This window comes from Pelophylax lessonae (assembly GCF_965119305.1).
Source record: "Pelophylax lessonae genome assembly, chromosome: 2".
In the NCBI taxonomy this organism is placed as follows: domain Eukaryota; kingdom Metazoa; phylum Chordata; class Amphibia; order Anura; family Ranidae; genus Pelophylax; species Pelophylax lessonae.
The window spans coordinates 470,452,971-470,479,161 of record NC_138769.1 but is presented as its reverse complement, the minus strand read 5'-3'; the positions used below and the strand labels follow the sequence as shown (position 1 = coordinate 470,479,161).

Sequence of the window (26,191 nt, the reverse complement as noted above, 5' to 3'; positions counted from 1 at the left end):
CTGCGACCAGCCAGGGTCTGGAGAAGGACCTGTCTGTCACGATGCAAACTCTGCAGGAGTTTGGTTGGACGATAAATTTTCCAAAGTCGACACTGAGTCCGTCGGTTCGTCTTCCCTACCTGGGAATGATTTTGGACTCGGTGCAGGCGAAGGTCTTCCTGCCGGAAGACAAACTCAGAACTCTTCAGGAGGAAGTCAGGTCCCTCAGGGACGTTCCGCACTCGTCTCTGCGGACGTGCATGAGATGTCTGGGATTGATGGTCTCGGCCTTCGAGGCGATTCCCTTCGCCCAGTTTCACACGCGGGGTCTCCAAGCGGAGATCCTGTCCATGTGGGACGGGCGACCTCAATCTCTGGATCTTCAAATCTCGTTGAGTCATCGCACCAGAAGAGACCTTCTGTGGTGGCTCCAGTCCCCGATGGTGTCCGGGGGCAAGTCGTTTCGTCCTATCTCGTGGACGGTAATCACTACGGATGCCAGCCTGTCGGGCTGGGGTGGTGTTCTGGGCGTTCTGTCCGCCCAGGGGACTTGGTCGGAGGGGGAGTCCTCCCTTCCGATCAACATTCTGGAATTGCGTGCGATAAATCTCTGTCTTCATCGCTGGATGGACCGGCTGCAGGGCTGCCCGGTTCGGGTGCAGATGGACAATGCCACGGCGGTGGCCTACATTAACCACCAAGGGGGCACCAGGAGTGCCCGAGCAGCTCGAGAAGTGGCCGACATTCTGTCTTGGGCCGAGACTCATGTCCCGGCGATAACTGCGGTTCACATTCCAGGGGTGGAGAACTGGCAGGCGGACTATCTGAGTCGCCAGACCCTGGATCAGGGGGAATGGTCTCTCCACCCGGCTGTCTTCCAGATGTTGTGCGCGAAGTGGGGTCTTCCAGATGTGGACCTGTTCGCGTCTCGTCTCAACAACAAGGTGAGAAGGTTCGTGGCAAGGACGCGCGACCCTCGGGCAGACGCGTCGGACGCGTTAGTGGCCCCGTGGCATCAGTACAAGCTGATGTACGCGTTTCCACCGATTCAGTTGCTGTCCAGGTTCCTTCGCAGGTTACACTCGGAACGCAGCACGGTGATTCTTGTGGCACCGGACTGGCCTCGCCGGTCCTGGTACGCAGACCTCGTGAATCTGGCGGTCGACGCCCCATGGCGTCTGCCTCTTCGAGACGATCTCCTGTCTCAAGGGCCGATATACCATCCTGCTTTACAGTCGCTGGCTTTGACGGCCTGGCTGGTGAGACCGAGGTCCTGAAGGAGAAGGGTCTCTCCCCAGAGGTCGTTCATACCTTGATCAACGCGAGGAAGTCTTCCTCAGGGAAGGTTTATTACCGTACTTGGAAGGCCTATTTTGCCTGGTGTGAGTCCAGGGGGTTTTCACCCCGCACGTACTCGGTTTCCCGAGTGCTGTCCTTCCTTCAAACGGGTGTCGATCAGCGTTTGGCGCTGGCTACGATAAAGGGTCAGGTGTCTGCGCTGGCCGTTCTGTTTCAACGTCCCGTGGCTTCCAACTCCTTGGTTGGCACTTTTGTTCAGGGAGTGCGGCATCTGGTTCCTCCTAGGAGGGATCCTCTGCCCCCTTGGGACTTGAATCTCGTTCTATCTGTGTTACAACGTGCTCCTTTTGAACAGATCAGGGAGATCTCGTTGTCTATGTTGTCCAAAAAGGTCGCCTTTTTGGTTGCGATCACTTCGGCTCGCAGAGTGTCGGAGCTGGCGGCTTTGTCCTGCAAGTCTCCGTATCTGGTTGTTCATTTGGATAAGGTGGTCTTGCGACCTAATCCTTCTTTTCTTCCGAAGCGAGTTTCGGAATTCCATCTTAATGAGGATATTGTCTTGCCTTCGCTGTGCGCGAAGCCTAAACATCCAAAGGAGGTGAGATTACATTCTTTGGATGTTGTTCGGGCGATAAGGGTTTACCTTAAATCGACTGAGTCTTTTCGAAAGACGGATTCCTTGTTTGTTCTTCCAGAGGGTCCTCGGAAGGGCATGGCGGCGTCGGCCTCTACCATCGCCAAATGGATCAGGCAGACCATTGAACAGGCCTATGCTTTGCAGGGGAAGGTTCCCCCTGTGCCTGTGAAGGCGCACTCTACTAGATCTCTGAGTACGTCTTGGGCCTGTCGTCATGGGGCTTCTGTAGCCCAGGTGTGTAAGGCGGCGACCTGGTCGACCGTGCACACTTTCACAAAATTCTACAAAGTAGATGTTCAGGCATCGGCGGATGCTTCCTTTGGCCGCAAGGTTCTTAGTGCGGCGATTCCCTAGGGTTCCTTGTTGGGGACCTCTGGCTGTTGGGATAAGTTTTTTATCCCCTGGTTATTTGTCTTTTCCTGGGTTGTTGCTCCTGTTGAGCACCTGTTTTTTCCTGTTGCCCAGCTGGGTTCCTTCCTTTGGTAAGGTTCCTTTCTTTGATGCGGAGACTGCGTTGCCTTTCGGCGCGGATGCGTTTCCCACCCCTCATGTTTGCACTGCTTTGGGACGTCCCCATATGTGACGAATATGAAGAGGCGGCGACTGTCGGAGGACGTAAGAGAAAACGGAATTTTTGTAAAATCTTACCTGTAAAATTCCTTTCTCTGAGTCCTCCGACAGTCGCCGCCCCCGCCCCTCTTTTGGGGTTTGGTTGTATACTCTACTGCTATTCCACTGAAACTGAGATATGGTTGCAGGAAGTAGGAGGGTATTGACTGAGGGGACCACCCCTTGAGGGTGGGATATGTTAAAAGCTTTAATGTTAACATATTCTGTTGCCTAGCTACTCCTTCGGAGCAAAGTCTAATACCCATATGTGACGAATATGAAGAGGCGGCGACTGTCGGAGGACTCAGAGAAAGGAATTTTACAGGTAAGATTTTACAAAAATTCCGTTTTTTTTTTTTTTTTTAATTTTCGTGCTTTTTGTGTTTGGCAAGAAATGAAAAACCCAGTGGTGATTAAATACTACCAAAAGAAAGCTCTATTTGTGTGAAAAAATATAAACATTTTGTTTGAATGACAATTGAGCAGCCATGCAACACTGTACCCAAAGTGCAACAGGCCTGAAAGCTGAAAATTGTTAGTGCCCAGTAAGCAAGTGGTTAAAAGATGGTCCTGGTGATGCACAGGAATATCATTCAAAGCCGCTGTATTTGTTTTTGGTTTTCTTCATAATTGAATTACATGTATTATGTAAAGTGCACAAAAATAGTCTACTGACTTTTTATTTGCATTATGAGACATTATGGCAAGTCATTGTGGGTAAGAATAAAATGTAACTATCCAGTTTTATACTTTCAGGCACAGTGCCAAGAAGTCAGAAAAAGAAAGGAACTGGAACTTCAGATTCTGAATGAGGCTATTCGTGGCTGGGAAGGGGAAGATATCAAGGCCCTGGGCACTGTTCTTTATATGTCACAAGTATTGATACAGTGTGCAGGAAGTGAGGTAATTTCAAATCTGACCCTAGCAACAAAACTTGGAATTTCCATTTTTTGTTATGGTGTTTTATAGTTGTTTTTGTAAACTGGACTGCAGATTCATTCTTTTAAGCTCAATAATTGAATATGTCTTACTCTTATATTTTATATGATTTTCCTAAAACCTGGATTATAAAAATGTTGAATTCATAATATATATGCTGGCAGTGTGCATACAGTGGATATAGTTATAGAGGGTGTGCACAAAAGATTTCAGTTTGTTTTTAAATTGAGTTGTACAGTCACATTAAAGGGTAAAGTTCTGAAATGAATTAACTTTGTCTCATTTTTTTACATCACAGAAACCTGACATTTTAACAGGGGTGTGCAGACTTTTTATATCCACTGTATTCTGTGCATTGGGCCCTGGGAATATTACAAAATTGCCATTACAAGTTATGAAGAGGCAATCTTCAGTTATGAGGGAAGGGTGCTGTATGGTACTAACTGAAATTGCTTTTTAAGTGCTTTTAGTGCTTGTATGGTGCATTGTGCATTGTTTTAGTTGTGGCATGGACTAGAATTTCTACACTCCAGCTGTTTATACAAGAATGAAACATGCCACCTGTTGACAGTCAAATTTCATATATGAATTTAAAGCGGAGTTCCAGCCTGAGGGGTGCGGAAAATTCAAAATTCTACAAATAATGTAGCTGTTGACTTTTAATATAAGGACACTTACCTGTCCAGGGAGCCCGCGATGTCGGCACCCGAAGCCGGCCCGTCTATCGTCCAGCATCCACCAGCATCCTTACTTAGGGAAACAGGAAGTGAAGCCTTGCGGCTTTACAGCCTGTTTCATACTGGGCATGTGCGAGTTGCGCTGCACTTTTTTAATGATCCCGCTGTCTTCTGGAATCTGTGTGTTTCTCCCAGAAGGCAGAGGGGGGAAGGAGGAGGGGCAGCAAATGACGCAAGTCGCCGCGGCACCCTTACACAGAAGTGGGAGCAGTTACCTGTTTTGGACAGCTATCCCCCCCCCCCCCCCCGGCCGAAATGTGCCAAATGTGGCACTGGAGTGGGGGAGGCAGTAAAGAGCTTCCACCTTTGGGTGAAACTCCACTTTAAACTAAGAACAGAATTTTGCGCTTAGTAATAAAAGCAAATTGGAGTTGCTGCACTCAGACAGTTGAATACTAGGTTATAAGTGACTATAAATTAACCAGAAAAAAAGGTGCGCTGTCTCCTTGCATAATATTCCTAAAAGAAAAACATCTTTGTGTAATAAAGTGCTGAATGAAAAAATCCACATCTGAAACATATAAAACCATTGACTCCTGTACAAAGTGTTCCACTAATTAGTCTGAAGTACACAATACTAGATTAAAACTAAAATTCATCAATTATATAAAAAAAACCTCAATCATATAAAAAAAAAGTGCATCTCATTAGCTTCTAAATTAATATACTTGTGGCAAAGTAGGTAAAAAATAGTCCATATAAACATGCTGGAAACTGCGCTGTGCTCTCTGTAAACACCAAAATTGCAAACATGCTCCAAGACTGCATGTGAAGTAATTCAGCCTCTTACCAGAACCAAATGATCTCATATTATAGAGATCATTGATGCTTGTGTATAATCCAGGGAGCAGACACTCATAGACCACAAGTTCCCATTCAGATCTATGGTGCCTGTATTTAAGACCCACAGCCCAATATCTGGTGTCAACCTAGCCTCTAACCACACTTCCTAGATGGACTCCAGCACTCAGCATGATAAGCATAAAAGAGGATCTCATAGCACAACTTGACCTGGTAATGATCATTTAATAAAATTAGTGTTGAACTTACATTTACCCAAGAGATAAAAAGCTTCTTTTCAGACTGCTAGCAATATAGTTGCAGCCGTGGTGTCATCTGAACAGCTTTGGCGCGATGACGTCACAGACCCAACTCATTCCGACATGTTTGACTGTATGAGGCGTCTTCTGGGATTGGAGAATTCGCAAACTTTTTTTCCTAAGAATTTTCACTTGTAATTTTACCCATCTATGGCCAGCTTAACTTCATTCCTCCAGCACGATGATGTCTAAAAATATGTCCTGCATTTGACAATGCAGAGATAAGCTGTGGCGTACCACTTCTCTAATTTTGTGAAGTCGAAGTATTTATCTAGAATTCTTTCTGGGCTTGAGGGGCATAGAGTTGGCCTGCTTTGAAGAAAAAACATCCCTTTTAATAACCACCTTCTGCCAATTAATATGGCATATGATTATACATTATTTTAATATATTAATAAATGACTTGCTGTTTTAATTTTTTATTCTTATATTTGCCTTTTTTACAAGGAAAAGAATGAACGGTATCTTCTACTCTTTCCTAATGTGTTATTAATGCTGTCTGCAAGTCCAAGAATGAGCGGTTTTATCTATCAGGTATGTAGAGGCTTGTATTTCTGACCCTTACAGTTATTAAATGATACACTGATGATTCAAAGGTTTCTCTATAAATGATCATTTTTATTGCAACCTTAGTATTCAGGTTTAATAATACATTTGCAATGTGTGCCTGTTCTAACTGGCTGTTTCAGAATGGTAACTTCAGTGTCTTCGGATAATGTGACTTATGCAATACTCGAGTATAAACAATCTTTATAGTAAGGCTGTAGAAACATATGAATGTCGAATATTGTGGTCATACCAGAATTCTTTTTTTTTTTATGAGATGTTGTGTTATGGCACCCAAAGTGCTTTACAAAGATGGTGGCTGTTTGTGCATGCTCAAACTATTTAAATCTGAACTATGAACACAAAAGCTTTCATTTAAATATATTCATCAGTTACCCCAGGGGATATACTGTAAACCCATTTCTCTATCGCTCATTGACAGACGTAGTCTTCTTGATTCTCAAGAGCTGGGTTATGTTGTCTCCGCAGGAGTAGGACTAGGCAGAATGACAAAACGTTCTGGCTCCACCTTAGGGGCAGTCCCTGAGGGTATATCCTCCCTCTCTCTGCTACAGGGAATCAGTTTTTTTCTGTCTAGTCAGGAGTAAGGACCTAAGTTCCTTGCTGGGATCTTTTGGTCCTGGCAAGACTTTTTTTCTTTAAGAAAAAGACATTTTTTAGGTAGTTTTCTCCAGTGTTTTTTTCCTGTGAGATCTTCAAGCAAAAATGCCGGACTGGGCGACACTTGTGGTCACCCCAGCCGGCCTACGAGCGCGCGCAGACCATGGCATTGCGCTTGGTCGGCCGCGACATATTCAAGTAAGTATGCGGGGCCGGGCGACGGGCTGGATGTTGAGATCCAGTGGTCACCCCGGTTTCTGCCTACGAGCGCGTGCAGACCAGTGCGCTGGGTCGGCCGCGACGGAGTCCCAGTAAAGGGACTGACTTTGCGAGTTAAAAGTCTCGCTTGGACGCCAGGTACCAGAGAGTCGAGGCGTCCACAAATCCCCACCCCGGTGGAGAGGGTATTGTGAAGAGAGGGTGCCTGTCGGTTCGGTATGGTGAGTAAACGTTCCCTTTTTTCCTCATTATGAGGCAGTATATATTATGGGCCCCTCCATATATGGTCAGTATATATCTGATACTTACAAGTCCCCCTTGTAATACAGCATGTGTTTGTGGGAAGTGGACTTGGTTCAAGAGCTAACACTCTACCCAGCAGACTGTAACATTACAGCAGACATAGGAGGTATAATCCTACCTTATGTGCAGTGTATCTCTGTAGATCCATATGTCACCTCTTAGCAGAGTGCAGGTGGATGTGCTGGGAAGACGATATCGGCGGTCCGCCGCCATTTTGCCGTAGACCGAATGCATGTATGTCCTCAGGTCACGCCGGCCGCCATGTTTTTGGAGTCTTATGTCTCTTCTATGGGAGCGGCCATGTTTTGTGAGCCCAGCTACCTCGTGGAGGGCTGGGAACGCCGGAAGGCGTACACAGGGGGCGGAGCCACGCCTTCTGCCCGGGAAAAAGCAAACAGCTCCTTCCAGTCTGTGTAAGACAGACGCTGACTGCAGTTTGTTGGAAACTGCACTGCATCGGTTGGTGAGCCTTGGGGGTCCCTCTCTCTCTCTCTGGGATCGAGAAGCAGGTACTCTGAGGGGCGCTATTGCGCTAGGGGGAGACACACAAAAAAAAAAAAAAAAAGTTTTTTTTTGTTTTGCTGGCAAAGGTGTCCTGTATTAACATGGACCCTGCCACTCATGTATCTCCTCCGGATCCCCTCGAGGGGTCTGCGGGATCCTCCAGCACCCCATTGACAATTGAATCTTTGTCAGCTATTATGGAAACTTTTGTGTCCCGGGTGGAAGTGGCTTGTCAGGGACAGGGCGCAAGAAAGCGACCCCCGCCTAACCCCTTATTATCTGAAACCTCGGATTCAGACTCTGAGCCTATTTCTGCAGTTGCAGGTACTTCATCTGGTATTGGTGTCTCGGGTCCTGTCTCTTCAGACAGTGAGGAGGATGTTTCGGCATCCGCCATAGCCCGAGAGGAAGCGTTGGTAAACGCACTCATTGTATCTGTTCAAGAGACTTTAAGGTTACAGGGTATTCCATCAGAAATAGCTGAAACTGAGATCCCTTTTGGGACTAAAAAGCGCATCAAAGTGGCGAAGGTTTTTCCATTGCCCAAATGTTTTGGCAATCCAATCGAAGAAGAATGGCGTCTGCCAAAACGCACTTTTAATATTTCTAAACGCATTGACAGGCGTTATCCGTTTGAGGAAACCCTTATTAAGAAATGGACAGAACCACCTGTGGTGGATTCACCTATTGCTAGATTGAATAAAGCCACGGTTATTCCTTTAGAAGACGCTCCGTCTTTTAAAGATCCAGTGGATCGCAAGATAGAAGCTATGTCTCGCACCATGTTTTCCTTGATTGGATCAGCTTTCAGACCAATAATTGCTATTGGTCTGGTTTCGCAGGCTGTAACTGAATGGACCAAGTGGTTACGCCGGGACTTAGAAGAAGTCCCTCAGGCGGTATCAGATTTGTTGGAACAAATGATACAGGGGTTACAGTTTGTATGTGATGCGGCGTTAGACGCCACTCCATTATTGGCGCGAGCATCAGTCTCAGCAGTGGTTCTCAGGCGGACACTGTGGCTAAAAGGTTGGTTAGCCGACCAAGGTTCCAAAAAAGCATTGGCTAATATCCCCTTTTTAGGAGAGCGTCTATTTGGAGCCAACTTAGATGAGATCATTAAGGATCTCACCGGTGGAAAAAGCACCTTTTTACCGCAAAATTTTAAAGGTAGAGGAACTCGTCAAAGACGAGGGCCTTCTTTTTCTGCTCACAAGAGGTTTTTTCGTCCAGCGGGTGAAAAAACTAAGTCCTCCAAAGCTCCTGCAGGAGGCGTCAGGGGTCGTTGGTCGGGCAAGCAAAAGCCCGCCCCCTCCAGACCTGAAGATAAACCATCCAAAGCCTGAAGGTGCGCCCCCACCCATAACTGGGGTGGGGGGACGTCTTCGCCGGTTCCCGGATCCATGGCTTTCCAGAATCCCGGACAAATGGGTTTGCGAAGTCATAAGGTCAGGGTACAAGATCGAGTTTCGATCTCTCCCACCGGCGCGATTCTTCCCTTCCAATATCCGACTATCCGCAGATCGTTTAGAAGATCTGCGGAGAGCAGTCACAGATTTACTACAACAAGGAGTGGTAGTCCACGTTCCTTGGACAGAACGGTTTCAAGGGTTTTATTCAAATCTGTTTACAATACCCAGGAAAGAGGGCAAAGTGCGTCCAATTCTGGACTTAAGAGCACTCAATTCTTTCGGCAACATAAGAAGATTCAGAATGGAGTCCATTCGCACGGTAGCAGCCTTCCTGCATCCAGGGGATGTCCTAGCGTCCATAGACATCAAGGACGCCTATCTTCACATTCCCATTTTCGCAGGACATCAGCGTTTTCTACGCTTTTCCGTAGAGGAGAACCACTATCAGTTTGTGGCGTTACCTTTCGGTCTCGCCACGGCTCCGCGGGTCTTCACAAAGGTGTTGGCCCCAATGTTGGCACTTCTGCGCCAAAGAGGTATATCGATTCTAGTTTACCTAGACGATCTTCTGCTTCATGCAGAGTCTCCTCAGACCTTGCTACAAAACATAGAAATTACTATGATTTCTTTACAGGAATTCGGGTGGCTGGTGAACCAGCAAAAGTCATTTCTGGTTCCCACCCAGAGGCTCGAATATCTGGGTCTAATTCTAGACACAGTCAGGACAAGAGTTTTTCTTCCGGTAGGGAAACTCCGAAAGATTCAATCTGCAGTCCAGTTGTTACTGTCCAACAGCTGGTCTTCCCTTCGGACTTGCATGAGGGTTCTGGGGTTGATGGTGGCTTCGTTCGAAGCAGTCCCATTTGCCCAGTCCCATACCCGAATTCTTCAGCAAGAGATTCTTCTCAGATGGAATCGGAATCCGGAATCCCTGGACAATCAGATCCGATTGAGCAAACAGACCAGAGAGTCTCTGGTATGGTGGCTTCGGTCTCCGATGCTCAGCCAGGGAAAGTCATTTCTGCCAATATATTGGACGACAGTGACCACGGATGCCAGTCTATCCGGATGGGGAGGAATTCTCGGTCAGTTATCTGTCCAGGGACTTTGGTCCCCGGAAGAATCCAGGTTACCGATAAATGTATTGGAACTGAGAGCGATCAGACTTTGTCTGATTCACTGGACCGAGCAGCTCCAGGGCAGCTCGGTTCGGATCCAGTCGGACAATGCCACGGCCGTGGCTTATGTCAATCACCAGGGGGGCACCAAGAGTGTCCGAGCGGCCAAAGAAGTGGCTTGCATTCTTCACTGGGCGGAACGATTTGTTCCAGCAATCTCTGCGGTGTTCATTCCGGGGGGGGAGAATTGGCAGGCAGATTATCTCAGCCGTCAGACCCTGGATCAGGGGGAATGGTCCCTCCATCCAGACGTTTTCCACCAGTTGTGCCTACGGTGGGGCACCCCGGATGTGGATCTGTTGGCATGACGATTCAACAGGAAAGTTCAGAGATTCGTGGCTCGCTCCCGCGATCCTCTAGCAGAAACCGCAGACGCACTGATCGCCCCGTGGGGGCAGTACCAGCTAATATATGCCTTCCCTCCTCTCGCGTTACTGCCAAGACTTCTTCGCAGAATAGAGGAGGAAGGAATCCCAGTAATCCTGGTAGCTCCGGACTGGCCTCGTCGAGCTTGGTACGCCGACATGGTCAGACTGGTGGCGGACGTCCCGTGGAGACTTCCTCTCAGGGAGGATCTACTGTCTCAGGGACCGATCTTCCATCCTGCTTTACGATCGCTGGCTTTAACGGCCTGGCTATTGAGACCCAGGTGCTGAAGGACAAAGGTTTGTCAGCTTCAGTTATTCCTACTCTAGTTGAAGCAAGGAAAGCGACTTCCAGAAAGATTTATCATCGCACATGGAAGTCCTACATTGCATGGTGTGAACCTTTGGGGTTCCGTCCTCGGTCTTATTCGATTAGTCGAATATTGGCTTTTCTGCAACAAGGGGTTGAGCAGAAACTGGCCTTGAGTACTATCAAGGGTCAGGTCTCAGCATTAGCCATCTTCTTTCAGAAGCCTTTGGCTACTCATTCCTTGGTGCGGAATTTCATCCAGGGGGTGCGACATCTGGCTCCGCCAGTGCACGCGCCGTTACCCCCCTGGGATCTTAATTTAGTGTTGTCGGTTCTTCAGAAACCTCCCTTTGAAGATATTAGGGAGATTCCTCTACCCACGTTGTCCCAGAAGGTGGCCTTCTTGGTGGCTATTACTTCTGCACGCAGGGTGTCAGAACTGGCCGCATTATCTTGTCGTTCACCATATCTGGTGGTTCATAGAGATAAGGTGGTTCTTCGTCCGAATCCATCCTTCCTACCAAAAGTGGTTTCAGAATTTCATCTGAATGAAGAAATTGTATTACCTTCCCTGTGTCCTAAGCCCAGTCATCCTCGGGAGTTTGCGTTACACTCCTTGGATGTGGTCCGGGGCGATCAGGGTATACTTGAAAACGACAGACTCGTTTCGCAAGACGGATTCACTTTTTGTGATCCCAGATGGACCCAAAAAGGGGTTGCCTGCATCTGCCGCGACCATTTCCAGATGGATCAGACAGACGGTAGTACAGGCTTATTCTATTAAGGGTCGGGAGCCCCCGTTCCCTGTTAAGGCGCACTCCACTCGGGCACTTAGTGCGTCATGGGCCTTTCGCCATCAGGCGTCAGTGGTCCAGGTGTGCAAGGCGGCTACCTGGTCGTCGGTGCATACCTTTACTAAACATTATAAAGTTGATGTAATGGCATCGTCTGATGCCTCGTTTGGCCGCAAGGTTTTGCAGGCCGCAATTTGAGGAGACCAGTGGTCTACCTCGAGGGTTTTTCCGTTGGAAAATTTTTCTTTAGTCTCATTCTTTGTTTATAATGAGCCTTTAAAACTTCTAGTTTGGCACCAGTTGGGCCTTCTAGATTGGATTTGATTTTGTCAATCCCACCCCTCATTTGTGGCACTGCTTCTGGATGTCCCAGCTCTTGAGAATCAAGAAGACTACGTCTGTCAATGAGCGATAGAGAAAAATGGATTTTTGTAAGAACTTACCGTAAAATCCTTTTCTCTTAAGCTCATTGACAGACGTAGTACCCGCCCCTCTATCATTGAGTTGGGTTGGGTTAAATTCTCTTTACTGCTTTTAACAGAACTGATTCCCTGTAGCAGAGAGAGGGAGGATATACCCTCAGGGACTGCCCCTAAGGTGGAGCCAGAACGTTTTGTCATTCTGCCTAGTCCTACTCCTGCGGAGACAACATAACCCAGCTCTTGAGAATCAAGAAGACTACGTCTGTCAATGAGCTTAAGAGAAAAGGATTTTACGGTAAGTTCTTACAAAAATCCATTTTTGTGTTCACAAAACAAATCAAACCAAGAATATTGCTTAAATGTAGCATTGACAGCTTTACTGTGTTGCATGTATAAAGAGATCAGCAGTGACTGGTCTTTATTACAGGAAGCTCTTGCACAGGTGCAAAGTGCAGGAGTTGTTTCATGCCAGATTACTGCACAGCTCTGGAGAAGGGACAACACATGCAGTCCAGTAGTTTTTTTTTCTGCATCAAAAACTCCTGAATAGTAGGTTATAGTGTTTTTAAAGGCATAGTTCTCACCAGTGTGGTCAATTCCAGTGCGTTCCAGTTCTAGTTCCAGGAAAAGAGTAGAGCATGCTGCATTTTTTATGCACTGGACTGTACTGGAACGCAGTAAAACGCATCAAAAACACACCGGAATGCACCAATAATGCAGTGGAATACACGTGTCCTTAATTTGGGCCAGTTCACACCATAGAAAAGCAGTACAGATGAGTTTCGGATGCATTTCTGCATGTGCGTTTTTGACGTGTTTTTGGTGCATTTCTGGTGCTTTTTTGATTCTTTCCAGTTTTTTTTTTTTTCACTTTTTTTTTTTCTTAATCTTAAATGGGGACATGCGTCCTGGTACATTTCAGTGCATTTTTGATGCGTTTTACTGTGTTCCAGTACAGTTCAGTGCAGAAAAATGCAGCATGTTCTACTTTTTTTTTTCTGGACTTGGAACGCACTGGCACTGACTGCAATAGTGTGAACTATGCTATTGGAAACCATATAACCTACTATCCATGCGTTTCTGATGCAGAAATAAAAACACATTGGACTTCATGTGGTGTGAACTGGCCCTTAAGATTAAGAAAAAAGAGGGGGGAAAAAGCACTGGACCACATGAAAAACTCACTGAAATGCATCAAATGGGCATGCAGAAGAGCATCCGGAACACATCTGGACTGCGTTTCTATGGTGTGAACTGGCCCTAAATACAAGAGTAAATAGTGAACTTGTTGGTTTGTCCAGTGTGAGTAAAGTACAAGCTCACTTTAAAAAATTGTATAGAATGGAAATATTTTTTTCGTGTGTAAGTTTATTTTCTTCCCCACAGGGCAAACTTCCTCTAACGGGGACATGCATCACAAAGTTAGAAGATAATGAAAATCATAGGAATGCCTATGAAATTTCTGGTAACCTTTTCCTCTCATTATTTAACGTGCCCTGTTTCTGTGTTAAGATAAAGACATTTTAAACGTTTTATTTAAATAATAACTTTGTGTGCTTTAGATTTTAATAATGTTGTTATGCATTATTTTCCTTTATTTTTTATTTTCTTTGCTGTACAGTTATATTACAGAATCAGAACAAGATCTAGGAAATTTCTACATACAGTTTCTTAAAATATTCCCAGCCATCTCGTTAACTGTCTGCTTGTAGTATCTTTGGCCTCTCTGCTTAAAGTGATTCTAATGGCTGAAGGTTTTTTTTTTGTTTTTTTTTGTTTTTTTTTTTGTCCCTTAAAGCATTTTCTGCATTAAGGTAAGAAACCTGAGTACAGCCCACCCTCATACTTACTTGAGCCCAATCTCGGTCAAGCGATGTGCACGAGAGCAGTGGGAGACATTGGTGGCATTGGTAAAAAAAACTTTGGCACGTGACCATTTAGTACCCTTTGTTGCACTTTATTACAACCCACATGGTCAGCACCTATTATGTTGTAATGTAAGTTGGATGGGAATCTACTCTGCTACAACTAAAAACGGTAAATGTTTACTTTTTTGTTTTTTTATTTGTAGGTAACATGATTGAAAGGATAACTGTGTCATGTAATAACCAGCAAGATCTACAGGAATGGGTGGACCATCTACATAAACAAACAAAATTTACCTCTCTGACCAATCCCACAATAAAGCCTCACTCTGTGCCCTGTCATACAGTAAGAACCTCCTTTTATATATCTAACTGCCGTCCATGTTCAGTATAATTGTGTAAAACCGCAAACATTACTGCGGCAAAACATCAATGTTTATTTTTGCTAGTTTCTCAAGATTTGCACCTAACATTTTGCATGTTTGGCAGTTTAGCTCAGTTTTAGGTCTTGTGACACTGTTGTTAATCTTTTTTCTTGTGCGAAAATTAATTAACATTTACTGTATGTCAGTTATTGTGTTTTTGTGTGAAAATAAATATATTACACAATGTTGTCACCCTATAGACAGTGAAGTCCAATATAGACAAGTACATTTATGACCTTTATGACCAACAACTCTCCAACCTAAACCATTTATATAGATTAAAAACCAAAATAAACCATGAACTATGCTTCATAGGGTTTTTCCTTCTCCTGGATCAACTGTGTGTAAAGCGTTGTGTGAAAGGAGGTTTTCTATTTATTATTTCTATTGGTTGAAAAAAATGAAAATTTTTATCAACATAACCATGTAGCTAATTAAAACTGCTGTCAAAAATGTTTATGGTACTGTATTTGGTGGTTTTACATTCTGTTTCAATGCATGTGTTTGAGGAACTAAGTGATCTTTTTCTTTTGTACACTGTGCGAACCTCAACATTTAGCATAGTTATTTGTGTTAATTCACACATAAAGGTTACATTTACATATGTCTATTCTACAGGGTCAAAACCTGGTGTTCAAAATTATTCAAGCAGTACAATGGTGTCTGTGTCCCTCCAATGCACTGAATATAAGAAAGTGTAATACATGCTTATAAAAGACCCAAATGCAAATAAATATTGAAACATAATATATTTTTTAATTTGGGTTAGCTGTTGACATATACTGTACATACAATGATGGCATAAATTTTGACTAGATTAGTATGTCTTAATCGTACAGTACAGAACACAGGCATAGTATTCATAGACCCTTGGTTATAGGTTCATGCCTTGCGGTGATTGAATACTGGCAAGGCTTTTGAGGATACATCCCCTGGGGAACCTCCCCTATAACTCTTCCTCATACGGTGAATCCCCAGTTTTTTTGCTAGTGTTTTAAGGTAATGGCCTTTTACATCCGTTTTTGATGTATACACGAACCCCATACTGGAATTTTTCATGTATCTATTGCTAGCTGTATTCAGATTCTTTTAAGTAATTGTTTTATTAATAGTTGTGTTTTGTATACAGCTTCCTTCTCACCCAGTTACCCCATCAAGCAAGCATTCAGACCTCAAGCCAGCACCTCACACACCTGCGTATCACACATTGCCACACCTCTCACACCATGGGACACCACACAGTACCATCAGCTGGAGCCCATTGGAACCACCAAAAACATCAAAGCCTTGGAGCTTGAGTTGCTTGCGTCCTGCCCCTCCACTAAGACCTTCTGCAGCACTCTGTTATAAAGAGGTAGGGGAAAATTAAAGTGAAACATTTGTGTAGCATGTCAAGTTGAAGAAATGCCCAGGTTATAACTGCCAGTATACTATCACACTCTGTTAAAGTAGTTGTAAACCTCAAACATGACATATGAACAAAGCATATCCCTTTGTACTGTGTACTTGTCTCAAATAAAAGCACTAAGGCCCTTTTCACACTCGTGAGACTTGTCTACGACTTGGGACTGCTAAGTTGCATGACAAGTCATACCCCATGATTTCCAATGAATACTGTTCTTATCTGTGCACTTCAAGTCGCAGCAACTTCAAAGTATTCCCTGCACTACTTTGGTTCGACTTTGATGCGACTTGAGGTCCATAGACCTCAAGATTACACAGGCATTGCCTCAAGTTGTGTGGCTTTCAGGTTGCACAAGTGTGAAAGGGGCCAAAGTGTCATTTCTGTCTGGTGTTTTGTTACTCTGCTATCCGCATGAATAATTGCTGACGCATTTTCCTGACACCAAGAGAAAAAAAGTGACAGGGAAGGGATCTTCAGCCGATTTACTGCCTCAGCTCTGTTCCTGTTTGCTGTGTGGAGGGGGTTGTCTCTCTTCCCTCTATTCAGCTCTCAGAGCTCTCCCTACTGAGCTCTGAAGAGTGTAACTTGAATTCTCCTCCCCCTTTTTTTCTAAACTGTGTCAGAAAGCTTTATAGTTCAGCACTTTGAACAGATGTAGAGGAAAGAGGGCTGCTGATAGACACATTTTTATGTAGGAGGATTTATTTAATCTCTGTGTATCACCTGAGGCCAGTCACTCCAATAGGTATATGTGAGGGTTTACAACCCCTTTAATGTGCACAACAGTCGTGAGTGTATGAAATGGCTTCAGCCTGATCTCCACCCGTGGGAGAACACACCTCCTAATGCGTTTTACCCTATTAAGGGCTTAATCATAGAGGCTCACTTAGCTGTTATAAAAAACAAATGTCAGTCTAAGACTCTTTTTTTCAAAAAGTGCCTTAGAGTGACGTCTGGATTTTATAACACCCATGTGTATGCTGTATGTCAGCTTGTTCCAATCCCTTTCTCCCAGTGTATATGACTCACTAGATGGATTTTTTTGAATCCTTGCTTTATGCAATTCAGACATATAGGTAACAACCCTGTTAAACTTTTATTGTTCTCTGTGCCTTCGCTGGGGAAATTAATCACCTCTTTTTGTCCTATAACCATTCTTGTCACATGAAAATACGTAGAGCAAACCTCTTCTATTGGGAAAACTGTATATGGTGGAGCGGTAAGTTTGCCTGTCAGAATGCAATGGGATAGAGTTACTAAGACTGGTGCACACAGAATATGGTGAAGCCTTGCATAGTAACCACTCTGCTTTCCAGGTATTTATTGCCAAAGCTTAATTGGGCAAGCTGAAGTTAGAAGCTGATTGGTTACTATGAGCAGATTCTGTGTGCACCAGTTTTAGTAAATCTCCATTAATGTCTCAGTGGGAGAGAATCCCACATCAACATCTCTTGTGTTGCTGCAGGGATCTCTCAGGTTTTTTTTTTTTTCTTTCAACCTGTTGGTTGAATGAGAAAAAACAAAAAAAAAACAAATTATGTACCCAACTTAAGACATGATTTCCCTCACTTTGGAGAGGTTTCCTCTCTTGTCCTGTTGTGCCTATGGGACATGAACTGAAAGAATATGTGCCCATTGGAGCACAGATGGCCATATAAAAAATAAAGGAAAAAAAAAGATGTTTTAACCCTTAGCTACTTAAATGGAAACTTAAAAAAAAAAAAAGAATTTGACTCTAGATATACTTTTAGTTTTGAATTTAATTTGTGTTGTACATAATGGAAGATATAAATTCACTAGTTGCCAGCCAACTTGTTCATCGCTTTGTTTTTTGCTTCTTTGTTTCCCTCTGTATTAGAGGATGTCTTGTATTCTTAAGGTAAGGGGTAGACCTACCTTTGTCCCCTTGGCATGTTATGCTGTAGAGCATATATTCTGCACATTGTGGCTATATCACTTTTGATAAAGGTCTCCTCCCTGTGGGAAAAGACCACTTGTTTTCCACATATGGTAAACAAAAGATGTCAAGCCCTCTCCCTATTAAAGATCCTCACTCCACATCTTTTCCTACCTTTTGTTCCTTAATAATTTAATTGAATTGATTTGTCCCTGAATTTGACACACTACCTTCATGCTCATCTGTCACTTGCAGTGTTCACTTAACCCAAGTAAGCATGAGACTGCCTTAGCATAGCTAACCTAATATACATGTTAACACTTATTCACATTGTTTATTTGCTATTAAATACATTTACTTGTATGCAGCTAGAGAAACTGAGAAAAAGTGAAGAAATCAATATATACATCAAGTACCATTGATCAATCTGTTAGTCTGTTTATAACTAGACATCCCAATGCTTAAATGCAGGCCTTATGTGCGAACTTGTAAATAGTAAACTTGCTGGTACATGAAGATGTTTCAAATAGCCTTGTTTTTCAACAGGATCTCAGTAAAAGTCCCAAAACCATGAAAAAATTACTTCCCAAGCGCAAGCCTGAAAGGAAACCATCTGATGAAGAATTTGCACTGAGAAAAAGTAAGTTTCTAAATTGGTTGCTCTCTACTCAACTCTACTATATGATGTATGCCTAAAGCGGAGTTCCAGCCGTTTCTGTGTTTATTAAAGGCCAGCAGCTACAAAAAGTGTATCTGCTGACTTTAAAATAAACACATACTCACCGATGTGGCCGCCCAAAGCCTCGGTTCTCTCCCTCGGCTCGCACCGCCACCGGCATCCCTCGTTTGGGCACCCAGCTGTGAAAACTATTTTTTACATGTAAAGTAGAATGCTATATATTATATTTGGGAGTGGTGTATTAATATGACTTGCTTTTTAAAGGTTTTGTTTTGAACATTTTTACATTGTTTCTTTTAGATTGCATTGTTATGAAAGAATTTGTGAAAGAAAGTACATTTAACATTTTTTTTTTTTTTTTTTTTTTGTAGCAGAGTGTGTTTTTTTCTTTTCTAGTTACAATTGCAGTAAAATGCTTTGAGCTGTAATAATGGATAAGAGCAATTCATATTCTGGTGAACACTTGCTTTTGCAATGTTTCCCCTAAAGTACACTTGTCATGAAAGAATTTAGAGGCTGTTATTTCAAAGCTTTTTATTATGAAAATGTTACTTTCCCAGCTGACATGCTGATGCCTTTAATATTTAATGGCTTTAATGTTTTCTGAGTAAGTAACCTGGAACATGTATAGAGAAAAGGAAATGTAGGACACCTGTTAACTGCCTGCTTGTTTTGGGTTTGTGATGCAAAGTATTAATGGAGGCTAGTGATAGCTGCCCCCATAGTCTTCCATTACAAGTTTACTTTTTGTATTTAAGTAATACCCAGTGCTGCCTAACCTAGAAGTCTGAGGAGATCTTGTGTGTGCAGGCCGTCATGGGCTTGCCTCGAGACAACTTCACCATGGTGTGCTGCATTCACTGTGTAATTGTTCAGTGAATGGAGCTCTGCATCATTTCTGACCACCATCCACCAGGTGAAGAGGAATCTGTGTCCTGTAACTACCCTAAGGAAAAAAAAAGTATAATAAAAATAAAATACTGCTAGGGTCTTTTGAATGGGAGAGGTTAGCATTGGGGGTTGGAGTTGGGCTTTAATGTTATTTGTGATCCATGTTTGCAATTCCAAATCTGTTACTATGCTCAATGCAGAAATTTGAGATGGGGTCGATTGTGTAAAGTAATTGGAAAACAGGACCTGTTAGTGGTCACTAAGGATACATTTGTGAGAGAAAATGGGATTTTTGACTTACTGTAAAATCCATTTCTCTGATGTTCATTGACAGACACAGTACCCACCCCACTGTAGAGTTGGTTTTCTTCTGACACTGCTTGTAACTATAGCTGAGAGTGGGTATATACCCCTGGGACTGCCCATAGGCTTAGTCAGGCTTTTTCCTGCCTAGTGTCCTACTCCTGGAGGGGGCAGTATACCCCAATGGTTAAAAAGAATCAGGAGCTGTGTCCGTCAATGAACATCAGAGAAATGGATTTTACGGTAAGTCAAAAATCAAATTTTTTCCAAGGAATTGTTTATAGTTTCTTTGTTGAATTTGCAGTACCTCACCAAGCAAAAACATACTTTAACGGTGAAGTCTTTATACTACAGTAGAGCTGCAGTCCTTTTAACAACCCATACTGCTGTGGGGTTAGACATCTGCAGGTCCTCAGTTAAAGTGTTACTAAACCCACTACCGTAAAATCTGTCTATAGATGCAGAAATGCATGCTTGTTATACTCACAGTGTAACTTAAGTGATTAATCCTCTGCATTGTGTAAAAAGGCTGTGTGATCCTGTATGCACAGATCCTCCCCTCCTGCAATTTCACCCTGGACAAGTCCAGATAAGCACAGTAAGTGTAGTTCACCTGCACATGCTCAGTTTGGTCTCTATTGCTCAGAGAACACTTCCTGGTTTTAGCTGAGCTATTCAGGTCACATGGTATTAAGATCACACATGTGGGTGTGTATAGAGATCCTAAATGACAGCCCAGTCCCTCCCTCCCTCCTCCATGCCCAGTAACTAAAAAATAGAACACAGTGGATGGGATGTCACATCTTGATTGATGGATGATTATTTTTTTTTTTCTTGAGAGGGTACATGTGATCAGCACAGGGCCAATCAGCACTGTCCAGACTTGTTCAGACAGAGAATTAGGGTCTTGAAGCCTGATAGGACAATTGTGGGAGAAATTAAAACTGCTCCTACAAACTACCAGCACTCACTGATACAAGTCACAAGATTGCTCTAATTGCTATATACAGCTGATGAGAAAATGTATTTATCAGTTTATAGTTACTAAAATAATTGCATTTCCATGTTCTGTGTAATGTAGGAGACCAAATATAGTGAATGCAGGATCACTAACACTTTAACTGAGAGCAAGAGGATAAAATAAGTCACTGCTTGCCATCCACACCACCAAAAAGTAGTCTAGCCTAGCATGTGTAGGTAATGTTTTCCTTGATGAAGTGTGGAAAATAACGGAGAAGCTAAAAATGCTTGTGTGTACTAGGCAAAGTACATTATACAGTATTCTGTTCTAATATATAAAGGATAAACTGTGAAAAAATCACGTGACTATGAAATTCTGTTTGTGGCTTTGTAGTGGTGAACCGAAATTAAAATTCTGGTGCTGAAACAGAAAATGCAGGATGCACTTGGCCAAAACCGAAATTGACAATTTTTAAATATATATATATATGTTTATAAATGACTGTATTGTATTCGACTTTCTAAATATCATGAATTGAAATGAATAGAATTTTATTGTCGGTCATTATCGGCACTTTTTGAAGTGGTGTTTAAAATCCTGCTTGCTGCATTTTTGGTACATATTAGATAAGTTAAACAAAAACGCACCAAAAATGCACTTCCCCTTTGAAATGCATTGAAAACACAGCAAGAAGGCATCAAAAATGTCTGTGTTGCATTTTTAATGCACTTTTTGAATCGCATGACCTATATAAAAAATTCACCGTAAGAACGGTAATATAACAGCTAAAGACTGTTTTGAAAAAACAAACAATATTTTTTACTTTCTGCTATAAAACATATCCTTTAAAAAAAAAAAATTAAAATCTAATTTTCTTCATATATGTAGGCAGATATGTATTTATACATTATACAGATATGTATACATTTTTGGTTAAAAAAAAAATCCCAATAAGTGTGTATTAAAAAAATAAATAAATAATATATGTATATATATATATATATATATATATATATATATATATATATATACATATATATACTAGTATATATATATACTAGTAATGGCGGCAATCACCAGCTTATAGTGGGACTGCAACATTGCGGCGGCCAATTGGACACTAACTGATACTCTCGACACCTTGCGGGAACCAGCGACACTAATACAGTGATCAGTGCTAAAAAATATGCACTGTAACTGTACTAATAACACTGGCTGGGAAGGGGTTACACATCTAGGGCGACCAAATTGTTAACTGCGTGTCTAGCCAGTGTTTTTGTGTACTGTTAGGTTTTTTACTAGGGGAAGAGATGGATTTTATTTCCTGCTTTGCAGACACACAGTATCCATCTCTTCCCTCCTGTCAGATTGGAGATCTGCCTTCTTTACATAGGCAGATCTCAGTTCTGTGTGCTGTACCAACAATCAGCGGGTGCCGAAGGAATCCAGTGCCCGACACCCGCAGATCGGCTTCTGTTGTGAATCATCACAGAAGAAGCAGCCCACAAGCGGCGTGCACACCCCCTGCAGGTGGAAGTGCAGAATCACATATATATATATATATATATTCGTGATCCTGCACAGTAGAGCCACCCTATTGCAGTAAGTCTGCAATGGAGTGGGCGGCAAGTAGTTAAATAATAATTGTAGTTTCTCCATAAACTATAGTGGTGATCTAGGTTTGCTGCCAAATGCTAAATGTAATATGTCTTTTTTTTTTTTTTGTAAACTACCCACTAGTATAGAGAACTCTGATACATGCAGCGGGCTGTATCTAAAGACCCCTGCTGTTGTGTGAGGGCAGTGGTCTCTGTACTGTACTCTGACATGCCTCCTTCAGGGCACCAATACATAGGGCTGTGCTGATTGTAGAGGAGGCTTCTGTGCTAGTGCAGCAAATTACAGGATTTATATAGCACCAACAGTTTGCGCAGCGTTTTACAATATGAGGGAAGACAATACAATTACAATACATTTCAATACAGGAGGAATTAGAGGGCCCTGCTCATTAGAGCTTACAATCTCGAAGGGAGGGTCGAGTGAAACAAAAAAGCAATAATGGTGGGGGATGGGCTAATGGAGAAAATGGAAGTATAGTTGTTATGTGTGGGTAGGATAGGCTTTTCTGAAAAAGAGGGTTTTCAGGGATTGTCTAAAAGCTAATAGATTAGGAAATAATCGGGCAGATTGGGGTAAGGAGTTCCATAGAATTTTAGAGGCTCTGGAAATGTCTTGGAGGTGAGCATGGGAGGAGGTGACGAGGGAGCTAGAGAGCAGGAGGTTTTGAGAGAAATGAAGAGAACGATTAGGTTGGTATTTTGAGACTAGGCTAGTGATGTAGCTGGGGGCTAAATTGTGAATGGCTTTGTATGATGTTAGTATTTTGAATTTAATTTGTTGGGTGAGCGGAAGCCAGTGGAGGGCTTGACAGAGAGGAGTAGTGGACACTGAGCGATTGGTAAGGTGGCTGAGTCTGGCAGCAGCATTCATGACTGATTGAAGGAGGGATAGCCTATGTAGAGCTAAGCCAATGAGAAGGGGATTGCAGTAGTCGAGGCGTGAGATGTCCAGGGAGTGAACTAGGAGCTTTGTTGTGTCATTGGTTAGAAAGGGGCGTATTTTGGAGATGTTGCAGAGGTTGAGGCGGCAAGATTTGGAAAGTGATTGGATGTGGGGCTTGAAGGCGTGTTTGTCCTGGACAACACCTAGGACCTTGGCATGTGGGGATGGGCTGATAGTTGTGCCATCGATATTGATAGAGAGATCGGGGGAAGGGGCACGTGGTGGAGGAAAAATTATAAATTCAGTTTTGGATAGATTGAGTTTGAGGAAGTGGTGTGACATCCAGACTGATATATGAGAGAGCTGAGGGGTGGATAAAACGATTTGGGTATCGTCAGCGTAGAGATGGTATCGGAAGCCCTGGGAGTCTATCAGCTGACCCAGAGAGGAGGTGTAGATTGAAAATAGGAGGGATCCAATAACAGAACCTTGGGGGACCCCAACAGAGAAAGGAAGAAGAGAGGAGGAAGTAGAATTGTAGGTAACGCTAAAGGTGCGGTTGGATAAGTAGGAAGAGAACCAGTGAAGAGTAGAGTCACGGAGACCAAAAGTGTGGCGTTTTTTGAGGAGGAGGGGGTGGTCAACCGTATCAAAGGCAGCAGAAAGGTCCAGGAGTATAGGAGTACAGAATAGTGTCCATTGGTTTTGGCCATTAGTAGATCGTTTGTTAGCTTTAGGCGAGCAGTTTCAGTGGAGTATTGAGGCCGAAACCCAGACTAAAGGGCATCAAGAAGGCTATTCTCGGCAAGGTGGTCGCTCAGTGGGTTGTAGACCAGACGTTGAAGGAGTTTGGATAAAAAGTGGAGTAAGGAAATAGGGCATAGGTTGTTAAGATTGGTTGGGTCCAGTGAGGGCTTTTTAAGTATGGGGCTGACTAGTGCATGTTTTGGAGAGTTGGGGAAGATGCCAGAAGAGAGGGAGAGATTAAAGATGTGGGTTAGAGAGTGTAGAATAGGGCCAGAGGGCGAACGTAGCATTTGCGAGGGAGCAGGATCCAGAGGGCAGGTGGTTAAGTGGACATTAGCAAGTAGTTTAGCAACCTCGTCTATAGTGGTGGGGTTGAATGAGAGAAGAAGTGATTGCACCTGTGGGCATGAAGCGTAAAACATGGAAGGTATCTGAACAGCAGTGATCTCATAAATTGTATAAATTTTCTGTTTGAAGTGGTTGGCAATCTCCTGGGCAATGAGTGAGTCAGTGGGTGAAGGCAGTGGAGGACAAAGTAGAGAATTAAAGGTAGCGAAGAGTTTCTGGGGGCGGGATGACAAGTTTTTAATAAGAGTGATAAAATAGGTCTGTTTGGCAGTGTGGAGTCTGGAATTGTATTTTTGGAGGGCAGATTTATATTGATTGAAATCTTTCTGAGACCTAGTCTTACGCCATAGGCGCTCAAGAGCAGGGCTATGCTTTTTCAGACTTCTAGTGTCATCTGTTTGCCAAGATTAAAGGGGTTGGGGCCTGATTCGATGTGTAGTGAGGGGGGGGCCAGTGTGTCCAGGGAGGCGAAAAGTGAAGCGTTGTAGACGTAGACAGAAGTGGCAAACATGCCCCCCTTGCAAACGTGCCTTCCCCAAGTGATGCTTAGTTATATACTGTTGGAGGTGGGGGTGGGTGCTTTCCAATCAACTAATCAGGAGTTAGTAAAGTATGATTGGCTAAACAGACCAACATTTTCACTTCAGAAACAGATTTACAAGAGGGCAGATAACAGCATAAGTTAAAAGGTGAGACACAAAAAAGTTTCGCTATGACAACAGTCTACGGATGGTTAAGCAAAATAAACATACCACATTTAAAGACAGAACATAAGGAAAGCAGGTTTCAGAATTTCAGCTTTTGGTGGAGTAGCAACAATATGAACATACCACATTTAAAGACTGAACATAAGGAAAGCAGGTTTCAGAATTTCAGCTTTGGGTGGGGTAACAACAATGTGAACATATCTGTGGAGAGACAGAGAAGTTTTCAGATGACACATTCGGATGATAAGTGCAGAGTCAGAAGTGCTCCCACTTATAGAAATAGCCCCACTTTGAGAATGAACCCCAACAGCAAACGTTCCCCCCTTTCATGTGACAGTTATTTAGCATTTCCTAGGTAGCAGCTATGAAAATGTGGAAAAATTGACTTTACCTCCAGAAGTCTGCCCAGGTACGGTGGCAGCATCATTCCTTTTCCAATTAGCAGTGTTTATTATTATTTTTCCCCAACTGCTCTTTGTGATAAACATTGAGCTGTCAGCCAAAGAAAAAAGGCACACTTCACTCCTGTGGGTATCCGACACCTGAAGGTAAAGTCGGTTTTGAGTGCCCATTCATTTTTAACAGGCCTATAATGCGCTTTGGTTGCATGCAAATTGGCATGTATGTGTGTTACATCTATTCTCAGGCAGTGCCCAGTGTAATTTGCATAGAAAGTGTTTTTTTTTTTTTAAAGTCATTGAGCATACTGTGTAGTATCTTTAATGCATATGTGTTTCTCTTTTGTCAAGTTATATATGGATTTATGAAAAGTTTAAACCCCCAAATGGGGTTAATATAGCGCTTGCTACTAGTTATTCAGGGGCAAGCAATTCCTTGTTCGTACCCTGAATATTAAAATTGACAGTCAAGTGGTAACATTATATATATAACATTCAATGTAAATCACACAGCTAAATGGTGGTGAGCCAAAGATATTAACACTTGGTGTACATAAGATATGAATTAAATATATACATCCAACTTAAAGTGCAGAATAGTGCCAAATAATATGAGAAATAAGTCCCATTAAACAGTTCATAAGTGTCTTTGTGCGTGGGTAAAAGTTTTCAGTGCCAAATATAGGGAAGTGCAAGTGCTGAGTGTTGATTCCTCCAGTAGTCCAACTGCTGGTATATTAGGCGTGACTCGAAATAATGGGGGTTTACACTCACCAGAAATAGTGGGTCTTTAATACCATATGGTAGAAAGACCTTTCAGGCTTGTGGCTTCCTGAGCCTAGGAGGTGACTGCTGGGCCTTGTGGTTCTCTGTGGTCCGGAGTCGCTCCCTTAGGTGAAAAACGATCCTCCAGGTCCGATGGTTAGGGAAAAATAAAAGTGCTCCAATAGTGCAGTACCATTAAAAAGTAGCTTTTATTGAATCTTGCTAATAAATCGTACAAAAGAGTTTAAAATGGTTTAAAAACGCCTGCTGCGTGTATCGCCTATGGATGGAGAGCGGTGACTACCGGCTTGCGTTCCACCAGGC

The 26,191-nt window shown here is 43.2% G+C and overlaps 1 protein-coding gene across 2 annotated transcripts in view; it reads left to right on the top strand.

Annotated features, from left to right (window-relative positions):
• Window positions 1-26,191, top strand: part of ARHGEF7 (Rho guanine nucleotide exchange factor 7) — a 326,826-nt gene that overhangs the window by 225,031 nt on the left and 75,604 nt on the right. For both annotated transcript variants that reach the window (XM_082244774.1, XM_082244775.1), the window contains exons 12-17: window positions 3,281-3,427; window positions 5,748-5,834; window positions 13,361-13,439; window positions 14,046-14,185; window positions 15,394-15,618; window positions 18,113-18,206. In XM_082244774.1, the coding sequence (XP_082100900.1) occupies window positions 3,281-3,427; window positions 5,748-5,834; window positions 13,361-13,439; window positions 14,046-14,185; window positions 15,394-15,618; window positions 18,113-18,206 (772 nt within the window). The remainder of the gene's footprint in view (window positions 1-3,280; window positions 3,428-5,747; window positions 5,835-13,360; window positions 13,440-14,045; window positions 14,186-15,393; window positions 15,619-18,112; window positions 18,207-26,191) is intronic.